The following is a 26,448-nucleotide window of genomic DNA, read 5'->3' on the forward strand; positions in this document are numbered from 1 at the left end:
TTGGTTCTTCTATGGCATCGATGTGTACCGTTCAAAGCACCTTTATTTTTAAGGGTGTACACTTCACCCAAAGGTGCCCAATAATATCAAAAGATCTTGAGGGAGGAAGGGAGTAACTTGTAAATTAATTTAGAAGAATGCCCATATTTATGGGAATCAGAGGAAAATCAGCTAATACTGCCTGACCTAAGGCTCATTATCATGAATCTTAAATTGCCCAAACCTATGGTTTGAAGCAATGAACAATTACTCTTAAAAATAAAGGTGCTTTAACAGGTTGTTCACAGCGATTCCACAAAGAGCCATTCAGTCAAATGTTCTTTAAATAACCATCTTTCTTACCTTTTTAGAATCTGAAGACATTTTTCACCACAAAGAACCTTCAGATGTTAAAGGTCCTTTATGGAAGCATTTAGACAAAAAAAATAAAAAGTTCTATGACACCTTTATTTTTAAGTGTAGTTCAATGATTAAATAAATCACAAACATTTGAACTTAAACTATTCATTGCCCCATTTCTTCAACATACCTAGCTTAAACTGGGGAAAACACTTGGCAAACTGGTTCACATCGAGTTACATAACAGTTCAAAGCACTTTTCAGTGGCGCAAGAGCACACCATCTACACTAGAGGGAGACACAATCCACCTTATACCTGCTCTTCTATGACTAGGTAACACTTGGAATGGGTTTTTCAGGTGAGCTTCAGACTTCTCCACAACTTCAACCTTACTAGATTCAAATCATACGTCAAGTAACTTTAACTCAACATGAATACAGACTTCTCATTCACATTTTGCACACGGTAACACTGGAAAGCCAAAACTAGTTGTAGTACTTCTTTTATTTGGTACAACCATTAAGTTGACAAGTTAACTGTCAAAGATGCCAACAGGTATTGCTATTTTTTGCATTTCACATGTAAAGCCCTCTAATACCCAGTCTAAACTTGTACAAAGAACAGTCATGTGCTTAAAGCGAAACACACGCAAACAAGCTCTTAACCTCAAGAAAAGCAAAAAGCTCATGAAATACATTTACCAGCATGTTAAGCACGTCACACATGAGTCCCTACCAGGTTCAGAAGACAGCTAATATCAGACAATGGCAAAGCTGCAGTCTAAATAGCGTACAGATAAGCTGATCAAAGTGTAAAACCACTGCTATGTACAGATCAAAAGCTGCATTTGTTTGTTTGCTGAATATGGACCCATACTGACACCTCAACTTTTTTTTTTTTCCCTCTCATGTGAACTCAAAAGAAAACAAATCTTTGACAAATGTAAAAAAAAAAAAAAAAAACATCAGAATCCCCTATATGTCTAAGTTTTAGTTTTCTTCACAGTTGACCTCTTTGTTTTCTTTGTTTTTTCGAACCTCTTCCAGCTTCTTGTCCTAAAACACAAGCAAAATGTATTAATTTCTTTTAATCGCCATAAATGCCATCTATGAAAACAGTCACCTTTACCTTCTCTTTGAACTTCTCATTCATGGCTGCCATGATGGCCGAACGGTTTTCTTTGTTGGCTTCCATTTTCTGGTTCAGTTTCTCTTCTGCCATCTTGCTGAAATTGTTGTTTTCTTCTAGAGCTTTCTGGAGCACCTCCTTCTCATGCTCACGCTTCTCTGCTAAGTGTTTCAGAACCTCCGCTTCATGAGACTAGAAAAAAGTAGAGTAAAAAACAATTTAATCATCTATGACTCTTTGAAGCTAGAAATATAACACTGTCAGAATAAAAAGTCAATGTAAGTTTATTCCAGAAAATGACTAGATAAAATGTCCGTGCAACAAAACAAGTATAGAAAAGCACCTTGCGTCTCTCTTCTGCAGCGGCTAGTTTTCTCTGGATCTCCTCCAAGGAAAGATCCTTCTTCTTTGCAGGAGAGAGAGGGAACTCGCTCCTGGCTTCGGGAGTCGGACTCGCAAGAATGACCTCAAAAGCTTGTCCTGAGGCACGCTTGTCCAGCTCCTTAATCTGAATATCTGAAAGCAAGCTTTACTTGTTAAATGCAACATTCAGGGCTCATCCAGATCTCATCCAGCACAAATATATCCAGATCTAGTCACATGCGAAAATACAGGTCTTACCACTTGAAGACGCCATTGCTGCAGAAGATTAAAGGATCAACGTTTCCCTGAAAAACCAAATCAGCAATATTAGGGTTTCATGCATTGAATTTAAATAAATACACAAACAAACCATGGAAATAGTAATATTTATTTAAATAACAATAACCCTCTGGGTCTCTTCGTTTAGGAGTCACACTTGGCTCCTTCGCAGTCAAAAGTGACCCGAAGCCTTAAAAACTAACTTTCTTCCTCAGGAAAAACAACGAGATACATTTTTGTTCAATAATATTTTGTGATTATTTAGAATTTTGAGGAGTTTTTAAATGATACCGTGCAACATTTATATATTTTTTTAATTGTTTCCACAATTTTTTTTTTTTCAATAAATGCTACATTTCACATTAAAATAGCTTGATTGCTGAACTTTTTTTTTTTCCAATGACTGCAGTTTTTCGTGTTTCCTATTAATTTCCTGACTGTGAAGGAGCCAAGTTTGACATTTTTTTCAATCATGTCAGTGTGGTTTTTGTTTGTTGTGTGTGCTCACATAGACAATGCAACAAAAATCACCAAGTGTCATCTTATTCCGATGAAGCTACGCTTTAAATTTTCAAAGCATACAATTTTTCGTTCAAAAATGCCAGAAGAGGCCCAGATGGTTAACGTTTTGTCGATTGACGACGCTTTCTGATGTCCCCAACAGGAGGTTGTCACTTTTCTCCGCCCAAAAATTGTAACCATAAACTACAGCCATCAAAGAAAATATTAATTTTACGCCATATTGTGAATTTAGCGCGCAAAGCTTTGCTACAGCTTCGCGGGGAAAAAAAAAACTGGCGCGTATTCTTCAAAAACACACACAGCACCCCTCCCCTAAACACTCCACCACCTGCACGTGTGACAACCACAGACTTGGAAGAAGAAGAAAAAAAGTATACTCTGTCGTTATATACGAAGTACACCATCTTTACTTGTTCCTTTTCTAGAATGAGCCACAATATTGAAATGCCTTTTGCGAAAACAAAGACGCTTTTATCAGAGACATAAAAATAACTGATCCAAACAAAGACAGTCAAGCAGCACCGCGTGCACAGCTCCGCCCTGCTCTTACTACATCGCCATAACTCATGCACACTACCAAAACATTATGCAATCTGACTCTGCAACGCTCTGCTTTAATGCAAATGCTTAATAAGGGCGCATAAACACGGCATTCGTGCAGAACAATTACATTAAGACCAAGTTTTAAACACGGATTCAGATGCATGATTCAGCTTATAGTATTATAAACCAGATATCGTGAATTTTAAATATTTTTAGCAGATTATATCATTAATAACGAGGTTTGATTCGAATGTTTATTTAAATGTGACCTATATTAAGACATAAACCTATAAAAGAAGGTCCGCAGGTAACGTAAACCATACGGGGGTTGGATAAACCTGATGCATTGGCAATAAAAACTCACTGTACACTAGAAACAACTTATATGACACGCACGCCATGAAAACATATAGCTAACACTTCAATAGCCCCACGCATGCAGACGCACCGCTCAAATTAAACAGAAATCGCGTGCATTTTTTAAAAGTATTTATCATAACAATGCAGGCACACCCACCTTCAGACAAAAAGATCCAGGTTTGATAACAAAGCTCGCCTCGCGCCGTTTTCTTCTCACTTCTATGCAAGTCAAGTTCGCGCATAAAAGGATCGAAATTTATGTCGTCACATGATGTTCTTGACGCCCATTGGCTGCGCTCATCTTGGTGGTGGCTTCCGGAAAATGTAGTTCTAACTTAAACAGGGCGCTTAAACAAAACCTCACAGCGGATTAGTTATTTATTGCCATTTTTGCAACTGTTGATATTCAGAATAGCCCATATGTGCTCAAAATAGTTTATTCTGTTGATAATGAGTTGTTTGAGTCAGATGTGTTTTATTGAGACGGTTACATAACAGCGAGTGATGCTACTGAAGATGGTGAACCATGGTGTATTATGTCTACTGTGGTGGTGAATAAAACACATGTAAATGGATGATTAGCCTATATATAAGGAGAATTGTAGATACTATATGCTTAGGTCTGTGAGTTTGTCAGCTGTTTGCAGTTATTTTAAATACTAGGTTAAGTGTAAACATTAAGCCCACCAATATCTAACTTTATTTGTTTTTCACAGATATTGACCAGGTTTATAAGAAAAATCAATTGTTAAAGATTTCTCTCATTTGAAAGTGTATTACAGTCAAAGACGTAAAAATGTCCACATCAAAAGAAATTTACAAAAGTGATTTTATGTCCATTAAAAAAGGAAATGTCAAAATTGTGTTGAAATAAAGTTACATTGTCATTCAGTGTAACACAATATGTATGTAAAAAAAATCAAACAACATGATTATTATTCTGACTTGTACGTATTAAAGTATATAAAAGAACAAGGGAGCATATTAAATTTGATTGTGTTTTAAATGAGTAAAAAATCTTGCTGACAAATGGGCAAAACCTAGGATAGTGTCAAATTTTAAAAATGTAGAATTACAACAAATTAGTATTTGGGGTGAAAGTAATTTGTCCCAAAATTGATTTATTATTTATTATTACACTGAATGACATTTTAGTAGGTGTCTTCTGTAAATTAGGGAAAAAATATGATTTTTATTTTTGGGGGGGGGGGGGGGGAAGCAACATTTTAAATCCATATTACACTTACTGTTTTTATGCTTTGACCCATTAATTAGTTGATGTACACTTTAGAATATAAAATTAAGATATTTTATGAAAAATGTCAAAAGTCTGGCATAGGCTTTGGTATCTAACTTTATGTGTTTTTCATAGATATTGACAAGGTTTATACGAAAAATGAATTGTTAAAATGCAATATTTGTCTCTCATTTGAAAATGTATTAGAGTCAAAGACGTTCCACATCAAAAGAAATTTACAAAAGTGATTTTATTTCCATAGAAAACATTAAATGTAAGGTTTATTATACATTTAAGGTTTCGAATACGTTTTTGGAGAATAAAATGTCAACATTTGGTTGAAATAATGTTACATTGCCATTCAGTGTAAATATGTATGTAAAAAAAAATCTAACAACATGATTATTCTGACTTGTACGTATTAAAAACGAGTAAAAACTGACATATGGGCAAAACCTAGTGGCAAATTAAAGAAATGTAGAATTACAACTATTTTGTATTTGGGTGAAAGTAATTCATCCCAAAATTGATGTATTATTACACTGAATGACATTTCAGTGGTTGTCTTCTATAAATTAGGGGAAAAAATGTATGGTTTTAATATTTTTGGAAAAACAACAACAATTTGTTCAATCAATGTTGAAAACAATTGTGCTGCTTAATATTTATATGGAACCTGTGATATATATTTTTTTTTCTTTGATTGTTTGATTAATACAATTAAAAAATAGAAATCTCTTCTTAAAATATAAGTCTTTACTATTACTTTTTATTCATTTAACACATCCTTGCTGAATAAAAGTAGCAATTCATTTACAATTTACTGACCCCAAACTTTCGAATAGTAGTCTATTCTTTCTATTTTGAATAAACTCTGTTCTTTTTAACTTTTTATTTATCAAAGAATCCTGAAAAAAAATATTACAGGTCCCAAAAAATATTAAGCAACACAACTGTTTCCAACATTGATTAAAAATCAGCTTCACAGAAATAAACTATATTTTAAAGTATATTAAATTAGAAAACTTTAATTTTAAATAGCAATAATTTTTCACAATATTACTCTGTGAAATAATATTCAGTATTTTTTTTTAATCAAATAGAATATTTTTTTTTTAATCAAGGCTGCTTGATGAGCCTAAGAAACTTCTTTAAAAAAAAATGTATACTGTTCACAAACTTTTGGACGGCAGTGTATTATACTGTAAATATTTTTTTTTTCTCAGGTAACCTAAACTGTACATCATTTAGTTACATCAAGGGTTAAATCTAACATAAATAGCACATTAAAGCTAAAAGTTACACACTTTTTTTGTGTGTGTACATTGTACAGGTTTGGTATAAAGAATGTTTTTGCTCAGGTGGCCAAAATGTCCGCCCCATATAGAAAAGTTTGATTAAATATGATTAAATAAACTGATTTATCTTCTGGTAGTATTTCATGTCATGTTACAGACCAAGACTGCCATCAGTTTTTTTTTTTTTTTTTTTTTTTAGATAGATTCTATTTACACTTTGTTGAAATAGCAGGATTTTATTTATAATACTTATTGCAAATAGACACAGTTATCTGCACCTCAGTATTATAGTACATTAAAACAATATGCAGTAATTACGTACTGAGTGTAAATTAACTTACATTTAATTCAATTTATTAAAGGAGTAGTTCACTTCCAGAACAAAAATGTACAGATAATGTACTCACCCCCTTGTCATCCAAGATGTTCATGTTTTTCTTTCTTCAGTTGTAAAGAAATGGTGTTTTTTGAGGAAAACATTTCAGGATTTCTCTCCGTATAATGGACTTCTGTGGTGCCCCTGAGTTTGAACTTCCAAAATGCAGCTTCAAAGGGCTCTAAACGATCACAGCTGAGGAAAGAAGGGTCTTGTCTAACAAATCGATCGGTTATTTTCTTTTAAAAAATTACAATCTATATACTTTTTAACCTCAAATGCTTGTCTTGTCTAGCTCTGTGTGAACTCTGTGTAGAGAATAAAAAGTACATAAATTGTAAATGTTTTTAGAAAATAACAGATTGTTTCGCTAGATAAGACTCTTCTTCCTCAGCTGGGATTGTTTAGAGCCATTTGAAGCTGCATTTAATCAGCATTTTGGAAGTTCAAACTCGGGGGCACCATAGAAGTCCATTATATAGAAATCCTGAAATGTTTTCCTCAAAAAACACCATGAAGAAAGAAAAACTTGAACATCTTGGATGACAAGGGGGTGAGGACATTATCTGTAAATCTTTGTTCTGAAAGTGAACTACTCCTTTAAATGGTACTGCCTTATTGGGACAATAAGCCCTCCCTACCCTTACCCTAACCCTAACCGATAATTTATCTTCAACTTTTCAATTATGTCCTTAATTTTTTTTTTTTTTTTTTTTAACAAATGCTTTTCCAATATGATATGAGATTTGAAAAGGGAGAAAAAAAGTTTGCCACAGAAGGGGGATTCCAACTCGAATCGGTCGCATCAAAAAGAGTAAAACACTGGAGCTGACAATGTATTGCCGTCTTTTGTAGTGTTGACTATTCCAATCACACATTGGTGGGTGGAGTTAATGGTAATAGCCTCAGCTAACAAGGCGGGCTATTTGCACTTTGAGGGGCAAAGGGAAGTGACTCATCATATCACCATGAAATAATTCCTGAATTCAGGGATTTAGAATAATAGCTGTACCTGAGCGTGTTTAAATTTAGTCATCTTGCGCTCACTCATTTGAATCTGGAAGCTATTTTGAGACCATTGCTGCTGTGTTGTTCAAATATGTTTGAAGTGATCTGAAATAAAACACAAGTGGATTGTGAATGTCCATGCTACTGTATGTTCTCAGTGTGGCATCTGTGTCTGGCCTGGAAATCTGAAAATAGCTCCTGGTTGTTCTTAAACTCTTCACACTCTCTGACAGCTGTTACGGAGACGTTTGGGAGAGAAGGATGAAAGTCGAATTTGTAGCTGTTTAAGGTTAGGATATATTTAGCATCTCCTGTTCCCAGAGTCGGTGAATTTCAGTATTGATGCTGTGAATATTTACTGAATATTTGCGCTGGCGTTCAAAAGCTTGGGATCAGTAAGATTTGTAATGTTTTTTAAAGAAGTCTTGTATGCTCATTCAAGTTCCATTTATTTGATCAAAAATACAGAAAAGGTAATATTATGAATTATTATTGCAATTTAGAATAACAGTTTTCTATTTTGATATATTTTAAAATATAATTTATTTCTGTGATGCAAACCTACATTTTCATCAGCCATTACTCCAGCCTTCAGTGTCACATGATCCTTCAGAAATCATTATAATATGTTCATTTATGATCAATGTTTGAAACAGTTGTATTGGAACCTGTGATATTTTTTCAGGACTCTTTAATGAATAAAATGTTAAAAAGAACAGCATTTATTCAAAATAGAAATCTTTTCTAACAATATAAGTCTTTACTATCACTTTTTTTTAATCAATTTAACACATCCTCACTGAATAAAAAGTATTAGTTTCTTTCAAAGAAAGAAATGAAGAAAAAATTGACTGACTCCAAACTTTGAATGGTACACTGCAAAAAATGCTTTTCTTCTTTAGATTTTTTGTCTTGTTTCAAGCCAAAATATCTAAAAATTCTTAAATCAAGAAGTATTTTTCTAGATGAGTAAAAATTATTGTCTTGTTTTCAGAAAAAAAAAAAAACAATTCAAAATTAAGTGCATTTTTGCTAGAAACAGGCAAAATAATCTGCCAACGGGATGAGAAAAATAATATTGTTTTCTGTTGGAAATAAGATTTTTCTGCTTAACCGATCTGCAGATTATTTTGCCTGTTCTAAGCAAAAACTCACTTAATTTTTACTAGTTTTTGTCAAGAAGAAAAAAAGTTTTACTTGTCTATAGAAAAGCCTTCTTGATTTAAGAAATTTTAGATATTTTGTCTGGAAACAAGACAAAAAATCTAAGTAAGAAAAGCATTTTTTGTAGTGTATTTTTACAAAAGACTTCTATTTTAAACAAGTGCTTTTCTTTTTTAAAAATTGTATTCATCAAAGAAACCAGAAATATGTATAGTTTTCAACATTAATAAATCAGATTTCTGATTGGTCATTTCAAACTAAAGACTGCAGTAATGATGCTGAAAATTCAGCTTTGCATCACAGGAATAAAATCAATTTTAAAGTATATTAAAATAGAAAACCACTATTTTAAATTGCAATAATATTTTTCAGTATTACCGTTTTTTCTGTATTTATAAACAGCCTTGATGAGCAGAAAAGACTTCCTTAAAAACATTAAATATCTTAACTTTTGAACAGCTTTTGTAAATCTCTTGATTCTGCTTCTGATTTTGTTCACAGTTCATGTCTGAAGCACAAAGAATGCAGAATAAGTTAAGTGCTAAAGTTAAACTAGAAGTCAAGACCAATTTGTAGTTGTTATGCCCAAATGCCAGTAATTAGTGTACATACATGTGTTTATTATGCTAATTATCCCTAAAATCGTTTTGAGTGGGATATTCAGTGGGTATTCAGCATCTGTCAGTAGCGCTGCACAAGACCCTGCTGCATGGTCCGTCTGAGAAATGCTGATCAATATGTGTGTGTGTGTGTGTGTGTATCCAGGCACAATGGTGGAGGAACAGATGGTGTTGGGGTGCTCCATGCCAAAAAACCACAAGCCCTGTCTGTGTGGGACACAAACAGGCAGGCATAAAGTGAAATGCTGAGATGGTAATCTAGCACCTTGGACATGCAATGGTGACCCCAAACAGCAGATAATACATTGTGAATAATGTATGCACTCATAAAAACATAACATGTATTTATGTAATATAAAACTCTGTGGGACATCATTAAGTTGTCTTGAGAAAGCCAACTTATTGAAATCTACTGCTGAGACTAACATTTAACTCTACAAACTTCAAACTCAGCCCAGCTCTTCAGACTGATCTGACTCCAGTTGCTGTATCTTTTCTAACTGATTGGACTTACGGTTTTCCTAAAAATAACCAATAAAACTGGGAAAAATCCCATAGACTTACATTGAGGGAATGTTCAAATGATCAACACTATTCAAACTCTGACAAACAACTGACAAAACTCCCACAATCCCTTGAGACTCAATCAAACTTCCCTTCTATGTACTATATTTATAATCCATTTAAACTCATTCAAACTAACTTGCTAATCATGCTAACAACATGCTAGTAACTTACTAATCATGCTAACAACATGCTAGTAACTTTACTAATCATGGTACCAACATGCTAGTAACATGCTAATCATGATAGTAAAATGCTAACATGCTAATAAATTGTTAATCATCTTAACATGCTAGTAACATGCTAATTATGTTAGAATCATGCTACCAACATGCTAATCATGCTAGCAACATGCTAGTAACTGGCAAATTATGTTAAAAACATGCTAGCAACATGCTAATAACATGCTAATCATGATAGAAACATGCTAGCAACAAGCTAGTAAAATGCTAATCATGATAAAATCATGTTAGCAACATGATAGTAATATGCTAATTATGTTAGAATCATGCTACAACATGTTAGTAATTTGCAAGTGATGCTAACAATATGCTAGTAACATGCAGAATTCTAGTAACATGTTAATCATGCTGTAAACATGTTAGTAACTTGCAAATTATGCTAACAATATGCTAGTAACATCAAAGACTATAGAATACCAAAGACATGTCACTCATGTAGTTTTGAATGGGGAAAAATGCAACGGTCATCATGGCCGCGAAGCTCCGCCTTCTTAGTGAAAGAGCCAATCGTTGATTAGTAAAGTCAGCGCGTCACTGCAGCTACCGTGAGAAGTCCCGGTTGCTATAGAAACAGTCGGCGCTCTAAGACGTGCGCTCAGTACTGCGCATGCGCACTGGCTCATCCAGCCGGAAAAATAAGCGTTTTTAACGCTATTCAAGCACAAGGAACTATATTTATGAGGCAGTTCTTGTTGGATTTCTTTGGAGATTTCAAATATGAAATTTAATCGTAAGTTTGGCAAACAGTTTTGGAGAATTTGATGTTTCCCCATTCAAAGAGATAGGAGCTGCACTTGTATGCCCGAGAGGCGTTTCAAAGATGGCCGCCGAGTGACATGACTTGTCTTAAAAGGACTTTGGTAACATGCGGCATGCTAGTAACATGCTAATCATGCTAGCAACGTGCTAGTAACTTACTAATCATGCTAACAACATGCTAGTAACTTACTAATCATGGTACCAACATGCTAGTAATATGCTAATCATGATAGTAAAATGCTAATATGCTAATAAATTGTTAATCATGTTAACATGCTAGTAACATGCTAATTATGTTAGAATCATGCTACCAACATGCTAATCATGCTAGCAACATGCTAGTAACTGGCAATTTATGTTAAAAACATGCTATCAACATGCTAATAACATGCTAATCATGATAGAAACATGCTAGCAACTTACTAATCATGCTAACAACATGCTAGTAACTTACTAATCATGGTAGCAACATGCTAGTAACATGCTAATCATGCTAGCAACATGCTAGTAACTTACTAATCATGCTAACAATATGCTAGTAACATGCAGCATGCTAGTAACATGCTAATCATGCTAGCAACATGCTAGTAACTTACTAATCATGCTAACAACATGCTAGTAACTTACTAATCATGGTAGCAACATGCTAGTAACATGCTAATCATGCTAGCAACATGCTAGTAACTGACTAATCATGCTAACAACATGCTAGTAACTTACTAATCATGGTAGCAACATGCTAGTAACATGCTAATCATGCTAGCAACATGCTAGTAACTGACTAATCATGCTAACAACATGCTAGTAACTTACTAATCATGGTAGCAACATGCTAGTAACATGCTAATCATGCTAGAAACCTGCTAACAACATGCTAGTAACACGTTAAGCATGCTGCAAACATGTTAGCAACTTGCTATCTATCTATCTATCTATCTATTAAACTTTAATCTTTTAAAACTACTTTAGGCTTCAAACTTTCAAACTGAAAAGACTTTTTATCTCGTTATATGTGATACCAGGTGAAGTCTGGACCATAAATTTACAGTATATCATGGAACTTTAAACAGAGGCATTGACAGCCAAATTATTATAACTCAGTAGGTCTCCAACTAAATAATAAACTCTGTACAGCTGCACTATAAGGGATGTTGTACTCTTAAATCACTATCACTGAAAGTACAACAGGTCAGAAACATCTGGTGAAGGAGAGAGATGCCATAATGTCAAAGCCTGAAAACTGTGTGAAAGTTAACACACTGCAATATGATGTCTCCTAACAAAGGACATTACAGCTGGGAGGAAAAAGAAAAAGTGAGTGTGTGACCCATTTGTATCAGCATAGGCCAATTGGGAATGTTCAGGCTCATTTATTATAACCTATTATTGGCCTGTATACATGGTGGTCACATTTTGCTACACAGAAGATGCTCATTACTGTAAATGTGCAGGTTAAGCCCTTTTAAGGTGTAGATATCTCTTGTATTAAGTTTTGATGATTGTTACTTTGCCCATATAAATCAATGTGTTTTTATTATTATTATTTCTTCGGTTTGTATCCTGTTTGCGTGTGTATACACTTCCATTCAAAAGTTTGTTTTAGCAGAGCAATATTTTCATATTGATAATAAATTTCCCTCAGCAGCAAATCAGCATATAACAATGATTTCTGATGAATCATGTAATATTTAATACAGGAGTAATGATGCTGAAAATACAGCTTTGATCACAGCAATATTTTACATGTTACTATACAGCCAAACCAAAATGTATTCAGACACCTTCAACATCTCTCACATTATTACAATTAATTCGCTATAGTTTAGAAAATGGTAATAAAATATTATAAGAACTCAGAGTCAAACCGTCAGATAACTTTGAAAGAAGTAACAAAACATGGTCCCAATTTTTTTTTATCAATTTTACTGATAGTCCACTATATGAAGAGTTATTGGGTATAATGCTCACTTTATTTTGCCATTTATTTGGCTGCTATGTCCTGCTTATCCTGCAATCAAAGTGTCTGAATTTTTTTGGTTTGACACTTTGAATGCTGTATATGTAAATACATGCATCTGAACATACTATATAACATAATACTACATACACTAATAGTACAGTCTTAAATGCACCAGATTATTTGCTTACATAATTTACTAATATAGTGTCAGTATTTTGTCTCTGTTCTGTTCTGTTTTCCCAATGTTTTTCCCCTTCTGTTTCTAGTCCATATGGTTTAGTCCTTGTCTCCCCCTTTTGGTTTGTGTTTAGTTGGTTCAGTCTTGCCCATATTTGTATTTCCCCTTCGTCATCTCGTTATCTTGTTTGTAACCACTCCTTGTTTTCTGTGTATTTAAGTCTGTGTCTGATCACTCCCAGCTGTCCGTCGTTAATGTTACATGTGCTCATTTCTTGCTCCCGGTTTTTGTTTGTTTGTTATAATTTTCAGTGTTTTCATTCCCTCATGTACTGTTCCGGGTCAATTTGACCCGTTTTGATTTTTGAGTTGTCAGATATACTAGTTAACCTAGGTTTTTCTTATTAAATTTAGGTGACTTTTCCTCATTTAGTGTCATGAACATGCATGCAAAGTTTCAACACAATGATGTGTTTTGGCATGTCTAAAAAAAAAATGTTACATTCGTACTGTTCCCGGGTCAATTTGACCCACCTATTTTAATGTTCTAGGGCAACTCTACCGACCCAAAATTGTACAATTTCTTGGTTATATTTTGTTATTTTAGTTTTTTACTAGCCTATGAAGCCAAAAAATCTGATTTTCCCACTTATTTCAATGCAGAAATATATTTTGTCAGCTACAAATGGTAAAAATGAGCTCTCATTTATATTTGCAACTTATCTAAAATACGATTAAAACTATCTTGTTTTTCTTGATATTTTGTGTGTTTTTCTTATTTAGGGTCATGAACATGCATGCAAAGTTTCAACATGCCGATGTGTTTTGGCATGTCTAAAAAAATTTTTGTTACGTTCGTACTGTTCCCGGGTCAATTTGACCCACCTATTTTAATGTTCTAGCGCAACTCTACAGACCCAAAAAAGTAGTATTTATTGGTTATATTTTGTTATTTTAGTTTTTTACTAGCCTAGGAAGCCAAAACAAGGAGATTTCCCCCACTTATTTCAATACAGAAAAATATTTTGTCAGCCACAGATGGTAAAAATTAGCTCTCATTTATTTTTGCAATCTGTCTGAAATACCATTAAAACTATGTTGTTTTTCTTGATATTTTGTGTGTTTTTCGCATTTAGGGTCATGAACATGCATGCAAAGTTTCAACATGCCGATGTGTTTTGGCATGTCTAAAAAAAAAAATGTTACGTTCGTACTGTTCCCGGGTCAATTTGACCCACCTATTTTAATGCTCTAAGGCAACTCTACAGACCCAAAATAGTAACATTTCTTGGTTATATTTTGTTATTTTAGTTTTTTACTAGCCTAGGAAGCCAAAAAAAGGGATTTCCCCCACTTATTTCAATACAGAAAAAATATTTTGTCAGCTACAGATGGTAAAAATGAGCTCTCATTTATTTTTGCAATCTATCTGAAATGCTATTAAAACTATGTTGTTTTTCTTGATATTTTGTGGGTTTTTCTCATTTGGGGTCATGAACATGCATGCAAAGTTTCAACACGCTAATGTGTTGTTAAATGTACATACAGACAAGTCTATACGTTCGTAATGTTTGTGGGTCATTTTGACCCACATAGCCAGCTATTCAAAAGCACCTGTACAGACACAAAATAACATTTGCTCTTCAACTCCAGTCCAAGTGTTTTACTAATTTCAGCTCTAACCCTAACCAAACACACTTAAAAAAGTTAAATCACAGTATTTAGAATTAAGTGTAAATTACAGAAAGACAAATGTAAAAAAAAAAAAAAGTCAGACAGATAGTATAAAAAACAAAACATTTCTTTGATGTTTGTTTTTGTTATGTCTTGTTTCATGCTCCTCTGTGAGCGTCATTCACTTTTTGCCTAAGTTGGGTCATTTTTTGTTCTGTAGACTAAATTCATAAATTCAAGGAATTACTCAAGACAAGATGAGCACACAGCAAGTGCATGCTTTCTGCATACAAATTTCTTGCACTTCACACACATGGTTCTGGTTTTGCTGTCACGTTTGGATGGGCACACATCACATCTCTTCCTTTTTTTCCCGACATCTCTGCTCACTTTTTCGTTTTCTGTGGAACTGACTCCGGATCCACCTGCTTGCACTGACTCAACAAAAGCTGAAGCCGCTGGAGATCGAGGTGGACAGGTGCGTCTCTGGATCTCAGGCGTGATGAGAGCTCTTCCCACACTGTAAACCCCGATAAGTTAAGATAACTCAAAAGTTTTGAGGTAATAAGTTTCCTCAAATTTTTTAAGTTGATAAAATTAATTGTTTTAAGTCAGTTACACTTAAATTCATAGAACAGATTAACTCAAAATTATTTATTTCAATACACTTTTTGTATGTATTTTATAACTCAAAACTTTTAAGTTGATAAAATGTATTGTTTTAAGTCAGTTACACTTAAATCCACAAAACAGATTAACTCAATTATTGATTTGAATAAACTTTTCTTCTATGTGTTTTATAACTCAATTTTTATTGATCACAAATTAAAAATACAAAATCTTTGTTATACATTTACATACAATACATTATACAATTATACAATACATTTGTGTTCTGTGTTGGTTATGCATTGTGTTCGTTATACAATACATTTGTGTTCTGGAAAATATCTAAATTTGAGATAAGTACAACAGACTGTAACAATATTAGTCACAACAAGTGAAATAAAAGACAATAAACAGTCTCTTGTGCATCCAGAAAATTTAGACAGCAATCTGGGTGCTAGTGGCTTTCAGTAACGCAATCCCAGTAAATACTTCAATGAAAATGCAATTCTCCACTTCACTGGGAAATTTAAAATCTTAAGCTCAGTGTTTAATAGGGCAAATACTGTAGTCACAACAACTGAAAAGAACAGAAAATAAATTGTATCGCGCTCGTACATCCATTGCTCTTACTCCTTAATCAGTAGCTCATTTTTTAGACTCAGCAATCTGGGTGTTAGTGGCTTTGAGTCATCCAAACCCAGTAAGACTTTTTGGACGAAGTTAAAGGTGTGGGTCAGCTCTTTGGGGTAGTTGAGATGTAATGCATATATCAAACCAAAAATCAAAAGAAAAGCATCAGCCAACCTGGAAATGTCCCTTAGAACAATGTCACCTTCCAGCACAATAGCAATCCCAGCTGGTTCAAACTGAACATTGGAACTCGAGTCTCCATTCACCATGCTGACAAGAGCTACAGCTGAATCTGCAATGTCTGGCTCATCCACCTCTTCAGTCTGAAAAGCATTAGAGAACTTCATAAGCATAATCAGATAAATAACATTAAAATTCAAATGAGATGTATAAAAACCTACATTCCACATCTTGAAAAACACAGAGTCATCTTCGCGCAAGTAGACAGGGAGGGCTCGAAGTGCAGCTGTACGTCTGTTGTTAATATCACAGTGATCCTGAAAAAAAAAAACAGAACTGTCTTAGTGATGCAAGAGAAAAGAATAAAATAGAGATAAAAGTACATATGAAAGAAGGGAAGAAATTTAAAGCAAAAAAAGTTCAAAGCCAGATTTAAACAATTACCAGATAGCAGTAAAATACTTGTGCACATTAACCAATTAACTTGTACTATAAATGTAATTAACAAAATTCACCGTAAGATCATAGGCACTACAGATGCTTCTCAGTGCTTCTGCTGCCTTGCCTGTACGGCAGCAATCAGTCGAGGAGTATGGTTGTCCAGCTCTGCATAGAACTTGTTTTTCAAGCTGATATTAGTAATTCTGTGGAATTCTGCAGCAATCTGAAAGCAAGCATTCAAAAAAATAACATAAAAAAAGTTAAATAAGAAAACAAAAGTAACAGACACATTTGTGGTATACCTACAGTTTTTATATGGACATGTTACCATTTCATGACTTCTCAAATGCCCTCTTAAATGTCCAAAAATATTTTTTTTTCTGAAAAAGGTTGCTTGAACCCACATAAAGGACGTGTACACCACCTGGATTTCTTGACATGCGTGCCTCTTATCCTTCTCATTGTGAAATCCTGATACATTAATTTTTAGTGCATTGAATGAAACAAATGTGCAAATGCACGAGTCATAGAGACACAGTAAAGGGCCAACCTTTGAAAAATGGCTATGTTGCAAACCATAATGCCCAAGTAACTGTGCTCGGGTAAGTGAGGAGGAATCACATAACCTGCATTTCCAATCCATCATGAAAAATCATGACAATGACAAGACATGAGCCAACCCTGAGCTATGCCAACCTCTAAAAAAAGTTGTTATCAGTTTTAAAATGCTGCATACTTTTAAGTCTTTACATATGTATTTTCACCCCCAAATTCCAAATTGTAATTTTACTCACATATGCTCTGGTCTCACAAGTTTTAACCTGTAGAGAAAATAAAAACACAAATTAATAGTGAGGCAGAGACATGTCAAAGTCATACAACAATTTCAGAATTTAGAACATTCGGCTTCCATTGCAGCTAATTTACTTTTAAGCATTGGATAAAAAACAAGTAAGATTGAATGAAAGTGGTTTTAATCTTTTTTTCTTTTTTTTTCTGTTTCAATTTAGGTTGTGTAACCGAAAAGCTTCAATACAAGCAACTGCGATAACCAGCAGTAGGCCTACCACAAATTAATAACCGTGCAATGCGATTGCGAGCATACATCAACTATGTCCCTAAATGGTTAAAATTTAGATCAATCCCTCCACAAATAACATCAGGCCTAAAGTGTGCCTGATCATTTTAGGTCGTCTATTAGCTAAACTCAACAATAGTTTCAGTTTGATGACTATATTGTCACATTCTGATGCAGATTACTAGAATAACTTTTTAAAAAGTTTTAAGAAGTACTTACCAGATTATAGCCGCTAAACAAACCGCAGCAAACACAGAAAAGATGACGATGAACGATATTTCTACAGAACCACGTTGAGGCAACGACTCCTGCATGACATGGCGGGCTTCCAAGTTCAAATCCGAGCGCTCAATTTCAAATGGGAATTATTTTACTCCGTTGTTATTTTTTACAGTCATTTGAGTAAAACATGAAATAAACGGACATGGAATGATATGTTGACTCTTTGTTGCGTTTTGTATAGTTTTACCTGGTATGTTATGTTTTTAAAAACATGCAAATAAAGTGCACCGAGTAGACTCTTCTTTTTCGTTGGCAGATTGGAACGCGATAAAGCTCATTACTGCCACCAAGAGGCAAAAATAAGGCTTTGGTTATTCGTTTTACTTCGTTGTTATTTTTACAGTCATGAAATACATGATATGTCCGTGTGTAAACATGAAATAAACGGACATATCATGATGGTCATGTTGACTAGTCTGTTTTGGAGAGTTTTACCTACTATGTTTTAATGGCAAATAAAATGCACTGAGTACACTACAATTTAGATTTATGCATTTCAATAAATAGTAAAATTCCATCAAATTGAATTAAATAACCCATATTTTAATTGAATAACTAAACTATCCCTAATCAATTATTCAATTAAAATATGTAAAGGATCATTAAATTCAATTTGATAGAATTTTACTACTGAAATTTGTATATCTATTAAAAAGGCTTTAAAATGTTTTTGAGTGTAGAGACTCTTCTTTGTTGAATTGGCAGTTTGGACCGCAATAAAGCTTATTACCGCCACCAAGAGGCAAAAATAAGGCTATGGTAATAAGATGACGTCATGTTTTACTTATTTTATTTAAGTTCCTGGAAGTTAAAACGCCCAAATCGTTAAACAAACTTAAAAGTTTTAAGTTGAATGAACTGTTTCACAGTTTTAAGTACAGTTCACTTATTTTTTATAAGTAGGTTATACTGTTCGGGAATACAGTGCAGCTCTTCCAGGAACACCCGACGTTTGTATGCTGACATGTCCAGGATGTTGTAGAAGATGACCAAAGGCCAACGGACAGTCTTGCGCTGACAGCTGAAGGAGTATGTAACTGGGCCTGAAGCCAAAGGTGGAGTCGACAACTTGGACAAAGTTACATCCTCCTTCAGCTGTCAGCGCAAGACTGTCCGTTGGCCTTTGGTCATCTTCTACAACATCCTGGACGTGTCAGCATACAAACGTCGGGTGTTCCTGGAAGAGCTGGGAAGAGCTCTCATCACGCCTGAGATCCAGAGACGCACCTGTCCACCTCAAACTCCAGCGGCTTCAGCTTTTGTTGAGTCAGTGCAAGCTGGTGGATCCAGAGTCAGTTCCACAGAAAACGAAGAAGTGAGCAGAGATGTCGGGAAAAAAAGGAAGAGATGTGATGTGTGCCCATCCAAACGTGACAGCAAAACCAGAACCATGTGTGTGAAGTGCAAGAAATTTGTATGCAGAAAGCATGCACTTGCTGTGTGCTCATCTTGTCTTGAGTAATTCCTTGAATTTATGAATTTAGTCTACAGAACAAAAAATGACCCAACTTAGGCAAAAAGTGAACGTTTTTTTCATTATACAGCAATATTAAATTGTTCAGTTCTGATGTTTTGAGCAGCAAATGCAAAACAACAAAAACAAGTTAAAACAAACCAGCAAAAAAAGTCAGCATACTTTGTATTTTCAAAATTTGTCAAAACAAAACTGTAAAAAAAAAAAAAAAAGAAATAAAAATGTTTTGGAAACATATTCATACATCATATGTTCCATTTGATGAGTATTCATATAAAAAAGTTTACTGTTAGTACCTGAGTCTTTGTTGTTTTCATAGTGTGATTTTTGGCAAATTGTATTGAATCCAGTTAGGGTCAATTTGACCCAGACCGTACAGGAAGTAACTGAAATCGAACAGTACATGAGGGTTAATCTAGCTAGTTTCCTATTTTCAGAGTATTCAGGAGAACGATGGAGAAAAACCATGATGGCACAGGAAACAAACATGATTATATAAACAGCTATGTGTGTGCCACAGGTTTTTATGGCTTTGCTGTTGTATGCTTTGTTTTTGTTTCTTTTACATACTGCAGAAATCTTTCCATACGTTATGAATACAGACCCAAGTGAGAAGGTAAGAATAACCACAGTAGAAAATATTCCATAAAAATTATTAATAACCACACTGTCATTACAGGAAAGTTTAAACAGTGAGGCATTATCACAAAAGGGTTTTCAATTTTATATCGGCAGCGAGACAGTCGTACAGTGAGTCCTATTAGAATTGCCACTGCAGGTACTGATACCCCCCAGGCTAATGCTGATAGTTTAACCACCATTTTATTTGTCATTATGGCTGTGTACCGCAATGGATTGCATATAGCCACATATCTGTCAAAGGCCATGATCATTAGGACAGTGTGGCTTACAGTTGCAAATGTGTGAACAAAATAAGCTTGAACAACACACTCCACATATGTCATATAGCGCTCTGAGGCTTCCATTAAAATGTCTTGTAGTAATCGTGGCATAATGACAGTGGTCCCTAGTATATCATTTAGTGGCAAGTTACAGAACAAAAGATGCATAGGGTGATTCAGATTCTTGTCAGTTGATATCAGGATAATAAGTCCAATGTTACATCCCATTGTAAAAACATAAACCAAAAGAAGCAGGATGAAGACCGGATAGGAAGACTGACGTGTAACTTTCAGTCCCTCCACGAGAAGAATGTTGTTTGTAACTGACAGGTTGTCCATTAGTTGATCTACCCAAAACCTGCAAAAAGAGTATATGAAGAGAATATAAATCTGTTATGATGCATATTATATTTTAAACAAACACTGCTTGTTGTCTTTTCAATTATTAGACTCTAATCTAGACACTAATTGGCATATTTGTGAAAGCACACAATCATTCTGAACTCTATTAGCACCACATAGTCACCTGAAAAATCAAAGGTCCTGAAATCTTTCACTTTAAAATTATATATTACATTGTATTTGTATGTCTTACAAAATATTGTATACTTGCACCATAATTGTTCCAAGATTGAGTAATTCAATTACCAAAAATAGATGATCAAATTAACGGGTATTGAATAGTAGTCAACTCTATAAATATCCAGCATCAGATATATATCAACTTGTTCTTTGAAGAAACCTTGACCTGCCCTTGTCTTTTAATACTGTACTTTTTTTTTTTTTAAACGATGCCGTCATCACCCAAGAGGGAAAAAATGGTTTTGATTACTGATGATTCATTATTACTACTACTGATAACTGTGGTATTTATCTTTGCTGTACTTACCTGTAGGGGTCATGTGTCTCTTTGTTATTGCTGTCAGTATGGCTCAAGGCAAATGTTGTGTTCTGTGCATGAAAAAAGAGCAATATAGAGGGAAAGAAGCATAAAGATAGAGAAGCAGAATGTAATACAGTAAGATGATTAAGTCATGGTTAAGCAAGTACATAAGTTAAAGGGTTAGTTCACCCAAAAATGAAAATTAGCCCAGTATTTACTCACCCTTCAGGCATCCTAGGAGATATGTCATCCACCCGGAGCTGCTTCCATGTACGATCAGTTTGCCCAAGCTAGATTAAAGTGATTACTACGTTTTAAATATGGATATTTTTCTTACAATGCATCGATTCGCTACAGTAGGCCTTTATTCCACTTCCGGAGCCATGTGAGGCACTTTTTATTATGGATGGATGTACTTTATTGGACTTATTTTGGACTGATAAAGAGAAACACCTGCCCATGCATTCTGTAAATGCCAGGATATATTTTTTTAATAACTCTGATTGGATTCGCCTGAAATAAGGAATATACATATATACATATACACCTAGGATGTTAATACTGGGCTAAATCATTTTCGGGTGAACTAACCAGTGTTGGGCAGTAACTAATTACTTGTAATACTATTACTGTAATAATAATAATTGTTTGCAGTAACTAGTAGTGTAACTAATTACTAATAAGATTTCAGTAATAATATTACAGTTACCATCCATAAAATAGCTTAGTTACTTGGTTACTTTTGATGCCTCACCCCCGCTTATTTAAAATCCAACAAATAAATAATTCCTAGATTTTTTTTCTTAATTGTCATGACTGGCACATGTATGCGATGTCCCAAGTGCAGCAGGCAAGCTTGGAATATGGAAAAGCTTACATTCAGCAGATAGAAATATTGCATTATATTGATTTTGTCAAGAAAAACACATGATCTAAACACTGTTGACTAAGTTGTAGCTTTACTTTACTCTGCCATTACATCCCACCCTCATCCTTCTGATCAGCATTTGGTACATTGTATTACTATAATTAAAAATATTTTTGGAAAATTAAACAGTTTCTCACAAACTTATGTGATTTGACAAAATACATGATGAAATATATATGGGTAACAGAGAAATTACAATCAAGCTACACATGACAATTAATGAGAATAATACAACACTTCTACTTGAATGTCACTATCAATCACTGTTGATTGTTTGTAATAATGTATGACTGCGATCCAATGTGGATTTTGCAAACAGGAACATTCAGGGCAAGGCAAAAGCATAATCCAATAAGAAGGCGAAGGTCAAATCCAAGGGCAGTCCTAAGTAGCAAATAAAACTAAACTAGGAAACTAGGAAAGACTAAGGCTAAGACTAAGAAACAAAACAGAACTGGCTAGGGCTAGGAAAAACAACAAGGCAAATAAACTAGGAAAGAGTCTGCAAGAGCAAAACAATACTTCGCACTGCCTGTTTGGCATGGCCATCCTTATATGGCTGCCAAACAGGAAGTAACCATAGAAGGAAGCAGAGGGAGCAGAAACAGTCTGTAGAGCAAGGGCTCCCTCTGCTGGCCTGGCGTAACAGTAACATTCTAGAAGAATTTTACGTGGAAAATAAACCGTTACAACTTCTGTAGGGCGTGAAGAAATTGAAATGTAACTAGTAGTGTCACAAATGTCTGTTGCCAGAAAGTAATAAGTAAAGTAACAATATTACTTTTTAAAGGAGTAACTAGTAATGTGTAATATATTACGTTCTTTGAGTAACTAGTCCAACACTGGAACTAACCCTTTAATGAATGAAAAAGGTTCTGTTTTAGATCATCTTACATCATCAATACTATGATCCCTAACTGCTAAAAACAACAATTGGCATTTATGGCGAGTCTTCCTACACCTGCTCTGTTCCTGCCATGCAGTGCTGAACCACCGATACCCTTCTACATGTTGGCTATTAATGTGTCCAGAAGCTCTTAAACTGATGCTCACAGGGGACAGAAGGGCAATGAATTTCCTACACTTTGATTATTATCAAAACAGTGATACGACATATGATGAAACAATGTCCACTTTGGGAGCGCATTTCATTCTAAAAGTGTTTCCATTCCAATGTAGTTGTTGCCCATCATCATTTCGGACAGAGAGCTCAGTGTGCAGAAATAGGATAAATGACGATAAAATGCTGATTGACCAGCTTTCTGAGAAAACTATTACTGGAACACTGCATTTCTTTGGACGCAGTTGTAACTGCTGCATGCCAAATTGAACAAGCACTGCATGATGGAAAATTTGCTTTGCAACGCTGCTCTTGTACATGTGGTGAGTTCAAAGACTCCTCATTATAGATCGACTTTGAAAGACACACATAAAATAAGGCAGGATAAGTCTGCAACAGCACAGCATACTTGTTTCACATGTGGAACTAGTAAGAACTTAGTAAATGCCTTTGACTCTCCAGCTTAGAAAGCTAAATGTATTTCATTCGTCAAAACAGGACATTTTGCCAAGGCGTCAATTGTCAACATTAGTTCTGACATTAGAGTAATAATGCAATACAAAATGTGTCATTTCTACTGAGACAGGAAAGTTTATGAAAAGAAAAAGAAAGTCATGACGTATTGTCAAGTACGGTGACCCATACTCAAAATTGGTGCTCTGCATTTAATTCATCCAAGTGAGAAGTGAACAAACAAACACACACCCGGAGCAGTGGGCAGCCATTGTTCTAGCACCCAGGGAGCAATTTGGGGTTTGGTGCCTTGCTCAAGGGCATCTCAGTCATGGTATTAAAGGTGGAAAGAGCGCTGTTCATTCACAATTCCCACCTTCAATTTCTGCTGGTGCGGGAATCGAACCGGCGACCTTGGGTTACAAGCCCGACTTTCTAACCATTAGGCCATGACTGCCCCATGGAGTCAGAGTGGGTGTCATAGTGGATAGTGTTGCAGCTGTTTCTTGCGTCATGGCTTCTTCTCCTGTTATTGTCATTAGCATAGCTTGCCACATGTTTAGTCTGGCCTTCTCTGTCAGCTGTGAGGGATTCACTTGTGATAAATGACCCCACTGAGCACCCACCGAAAAACCTGGGTCCAGTTAAATGTCAGGATGTTTTTTGTAATGTTCTATAAAACATAAAACCACAAAATATAAAAGTAGTATGAGTGTTAGAGTCTAGGAATGTTTGGCACAAAGGTGTGTTACTGTTAAAGTCTCTGTGTTTAGATCAGCATGTTCCATAATGTGTCTTTGACCTTTACTATTTTTTTTTTATATATTAAAGGTTTTTTATTTTTCAAAAAGACGAATAACAACAGAACTTGGCAAATAGTTGCGTGGTCACCATTACATCTTTACATAGGTCATAACGGATACATAAAGAGGTCAAACTACAAGACATAAAGACATAAACACAATCCATTTTTCCCAGTATTGATAATATGTGTCCATTTGTAATCTCAGTGCAAAAGTAATTCTCTCCATATTTTGAACACTGGTTACCATGTCCAACCATACTGACTTTGTTGGAGGATCCGGTTGGAGCTACTTTCGTGTTACTGCTTTCTTGCTAGTTGCTAATAGAATCTTTAATAAATACTTATCTCTCACTGTCAGATGAGCTTGTAAGTTACCCAAATAAATTGTAGAAAAAGAATAATCAATTGCATCGTCAAAGATATTATGTATTACTTTTGTTATCTCCTGCCAGTATGACTGAATAGCTGGGCAGCTCCAAAATACATGAAAGTGATCTGCTAGTTGTTCCCCACATTTCCTCCAGCACAACCCCATACCTGTATCACCAGTCTGAACAGATTTTAACTCGGGGGTTATAAAGTATCTAACCAGATTCCTCCAGCAAAATTCTCTCCACAAACCAGAGCTAGTAGAAGTAGCCTGAACCGAACATATATTCATCCACTCTTTCTCTGAAATGGCAAGACTGGCTTCTCTCTCCCATTTTAATCTAACCTCCCTAGTTGAGTGTTCTTTATTGGATTGAATAGTTAAATAAAGTTTTGAAACAAGTTTCCTATTATCTTTATTTTTTATAAACATCAGTAAATAAATCTACTAAATTGGGGTCATGTTTCTCCAAATATTTTATTTCACTGTTGAAATAAGTCCTGGTTTGCAGGTACCTAAAGAAGACTATTTTTTCCATACCATACCTATCCGAGATCTCCTGAAAACTATCTAGTTCTCCTTTTAAGGCAATTGAACTTAAAGTAGTGATGCCAAGTCTATACCAAAATTGAAACCTCCCATCAGACTTTTCTGGTTTAAAGTCAGGGTCAAAGGTGACCCATCTCAGTAGTCTTGATTGTCTTTCCAGTGAGTGTGATTTACATTCTTTAAACCAGATTCTAAAAGGAACTTTAGTCCATTGATTTAAACTATTAAGATTCTGTTTATACAAAGTTTTGCTACCTAGTAATGATTGCAGTGGTATAGCTAACTGCGAAATTTCCAGATCTTTCCACTTTGCTATATAATCTGGGTTACAGCAGCATGCCAATGATCTTAATTGAGCTGCCTTGTAATAATCTAACAAGCAAGGCAGTGCTCTGCCCCCTTTCTCTTTAGACAGTTGCAGTGTTTTAAATTTAATTCTTGGCTTCCTACCCCTCCAAATAAATCTTGAAATCCACTTATCCCATTCTTTAAATTGTTTAAGAGGGACTTCAATTGGTAGGGATTGGAAGAGATACAAGAGACGGGAAGCATGTTCATTTTTATTGTATCTATTCTATTATGCATTTCTAAGGGCAGCTGGGACCACCTATCTATATCTGATTTAATTATCTTATTTACAGGGCCATAATTACTATCAAATAATTTTGTAGTATCTTTGGTTATTAATATTCCCAAATACTTGATACTTGTTGCATTCCATTTAAATATAAATCTATTCAACATATCTCTCTGAGGAGTATACTTAAAACTTAAAATTTGTGTTTTTTGAACATTTAGTTTATATCCTGAGTAGGTGCCGAATTTTTTCAGTCTAGGAATACTAACCTCTGGCGTTGCAACAAACAGCAAAACATCATCTGCATACAAACAAATCTTTTGTTCTAAACCTCTAACACTTATTCCTTTGATTCCCTGATCATCTCTAATTGACTGAGCTATGGGTTCAATAAATAAAGCAAAGAGGGCAGGGCTGAGAGGGCAGCCTTGACTGCAGCCTCTTTCTAAGTTAAAACTCTCAGTAAGGTGACCATTAATCTTTATTCTAGCATTTGGTAAGGAATATAACATTTTAATACAGTTAATAAACTCATCTTTGAAGCCAAATCTTTTCAATGTTAGATAAAGGTACTCCCATCGGACCGAGTCAAATGTCTTTTCAGCATCTAAAC

General features: G+C 34.8%; 1 protein-coding gene, 1 long non-coding RNA gene and 1 pseudogene across 2 annotated transcripts; all 3 read right to left on the reverse strand.

The window, feature by feature from the left end:
• Positions 1 to 826: 826 nt before the first annotated feature.
• On the reverse strand, positions 827 to 3,774 carry LOC141292433 (stathmin-like). Its single transcript, XM_073824448.1, has 5 exons — positions 3,693 to 3,774; positions 2,090 to 2,136; positions 1,812 to 1,984; positions 1,469 to 1,660; positions 827 to 1,395 (listed from the first exon to the last, which is right to left on the reverse strand). Exons 2-5 carry the CDS (start codon positions 2,103 to 2,105, stop codon positions 1,330 to 1,332), a joined length of 447 nt encoding a protein of 148 aa, XP_073680549.1. The 5' UTR covers positions 2,106 to 2,136; positions 3,693 to 3,774; the 3' UTR covers positions 827 to 1,329.
• An 11,756-nt stretch (positions 3,775 to 15,530) lies between these two features.
• LOC141292613 (uncharacterized) lies at positions 15,531 to 18,027 on the reverse strand. The gene is made up of 5 exons (XR_012340546.1): positions 17,772 to 18,027; positions 17,269 to 17,295; positions 16,549 to 16,697; positions 16,255 to 16,350; positions 15,531 to 16,176 (listed from the first exon to the last, which is right to left on the reverse strand). It is a non-coding gene; the product is annotated as an uncharacterized lncRNA (long non-coding RNA).
• A 689-nt stretch (positions 18,028 to 18,716) lies between these two features.
• On the reverse strand, positions 18,717 to 20,549 carry LOC141292859 (olfactory receptor 5B17-like; annotated as a pseudogene).
• Positions 20,550 to 26,448: the final 5,899 nt, after the last annotated feature.

This window comes from Garra rufa, chromosome 19 (assembly GCF_049309525.1).
Source record: "Garra rufa chromosome 19, GarRuf1.0, whole genome shotgun sequence".
NCBI classification, from domain to species: Eukaryota; Metazoa; Chordata; class Actinopteri; order Cypriniformes; family Cyprinidae; genus Garra; species Garra rufa.

Bases quoted from the DNA above. Each gene is read 5' to 3' on its own strand.
- LOC141292433 (XM_073824448.1), bottom strand. The intron at 1,661-1,811 runs GTGCTTTTCTAT...ACTTTTTTCTAG, and splicing joins CTGCAGAAGAGAGACGCAAG to TCTCATGAAGCGGAGGTTCT. The intron at 1,396-1,468 runs GTAAAGGTGACT...CTTGTGTTTTAG, and splicing joins ATGAGAAGTTCAAAGAGAAG to GACAAGAAGCTGGAAGAGGT.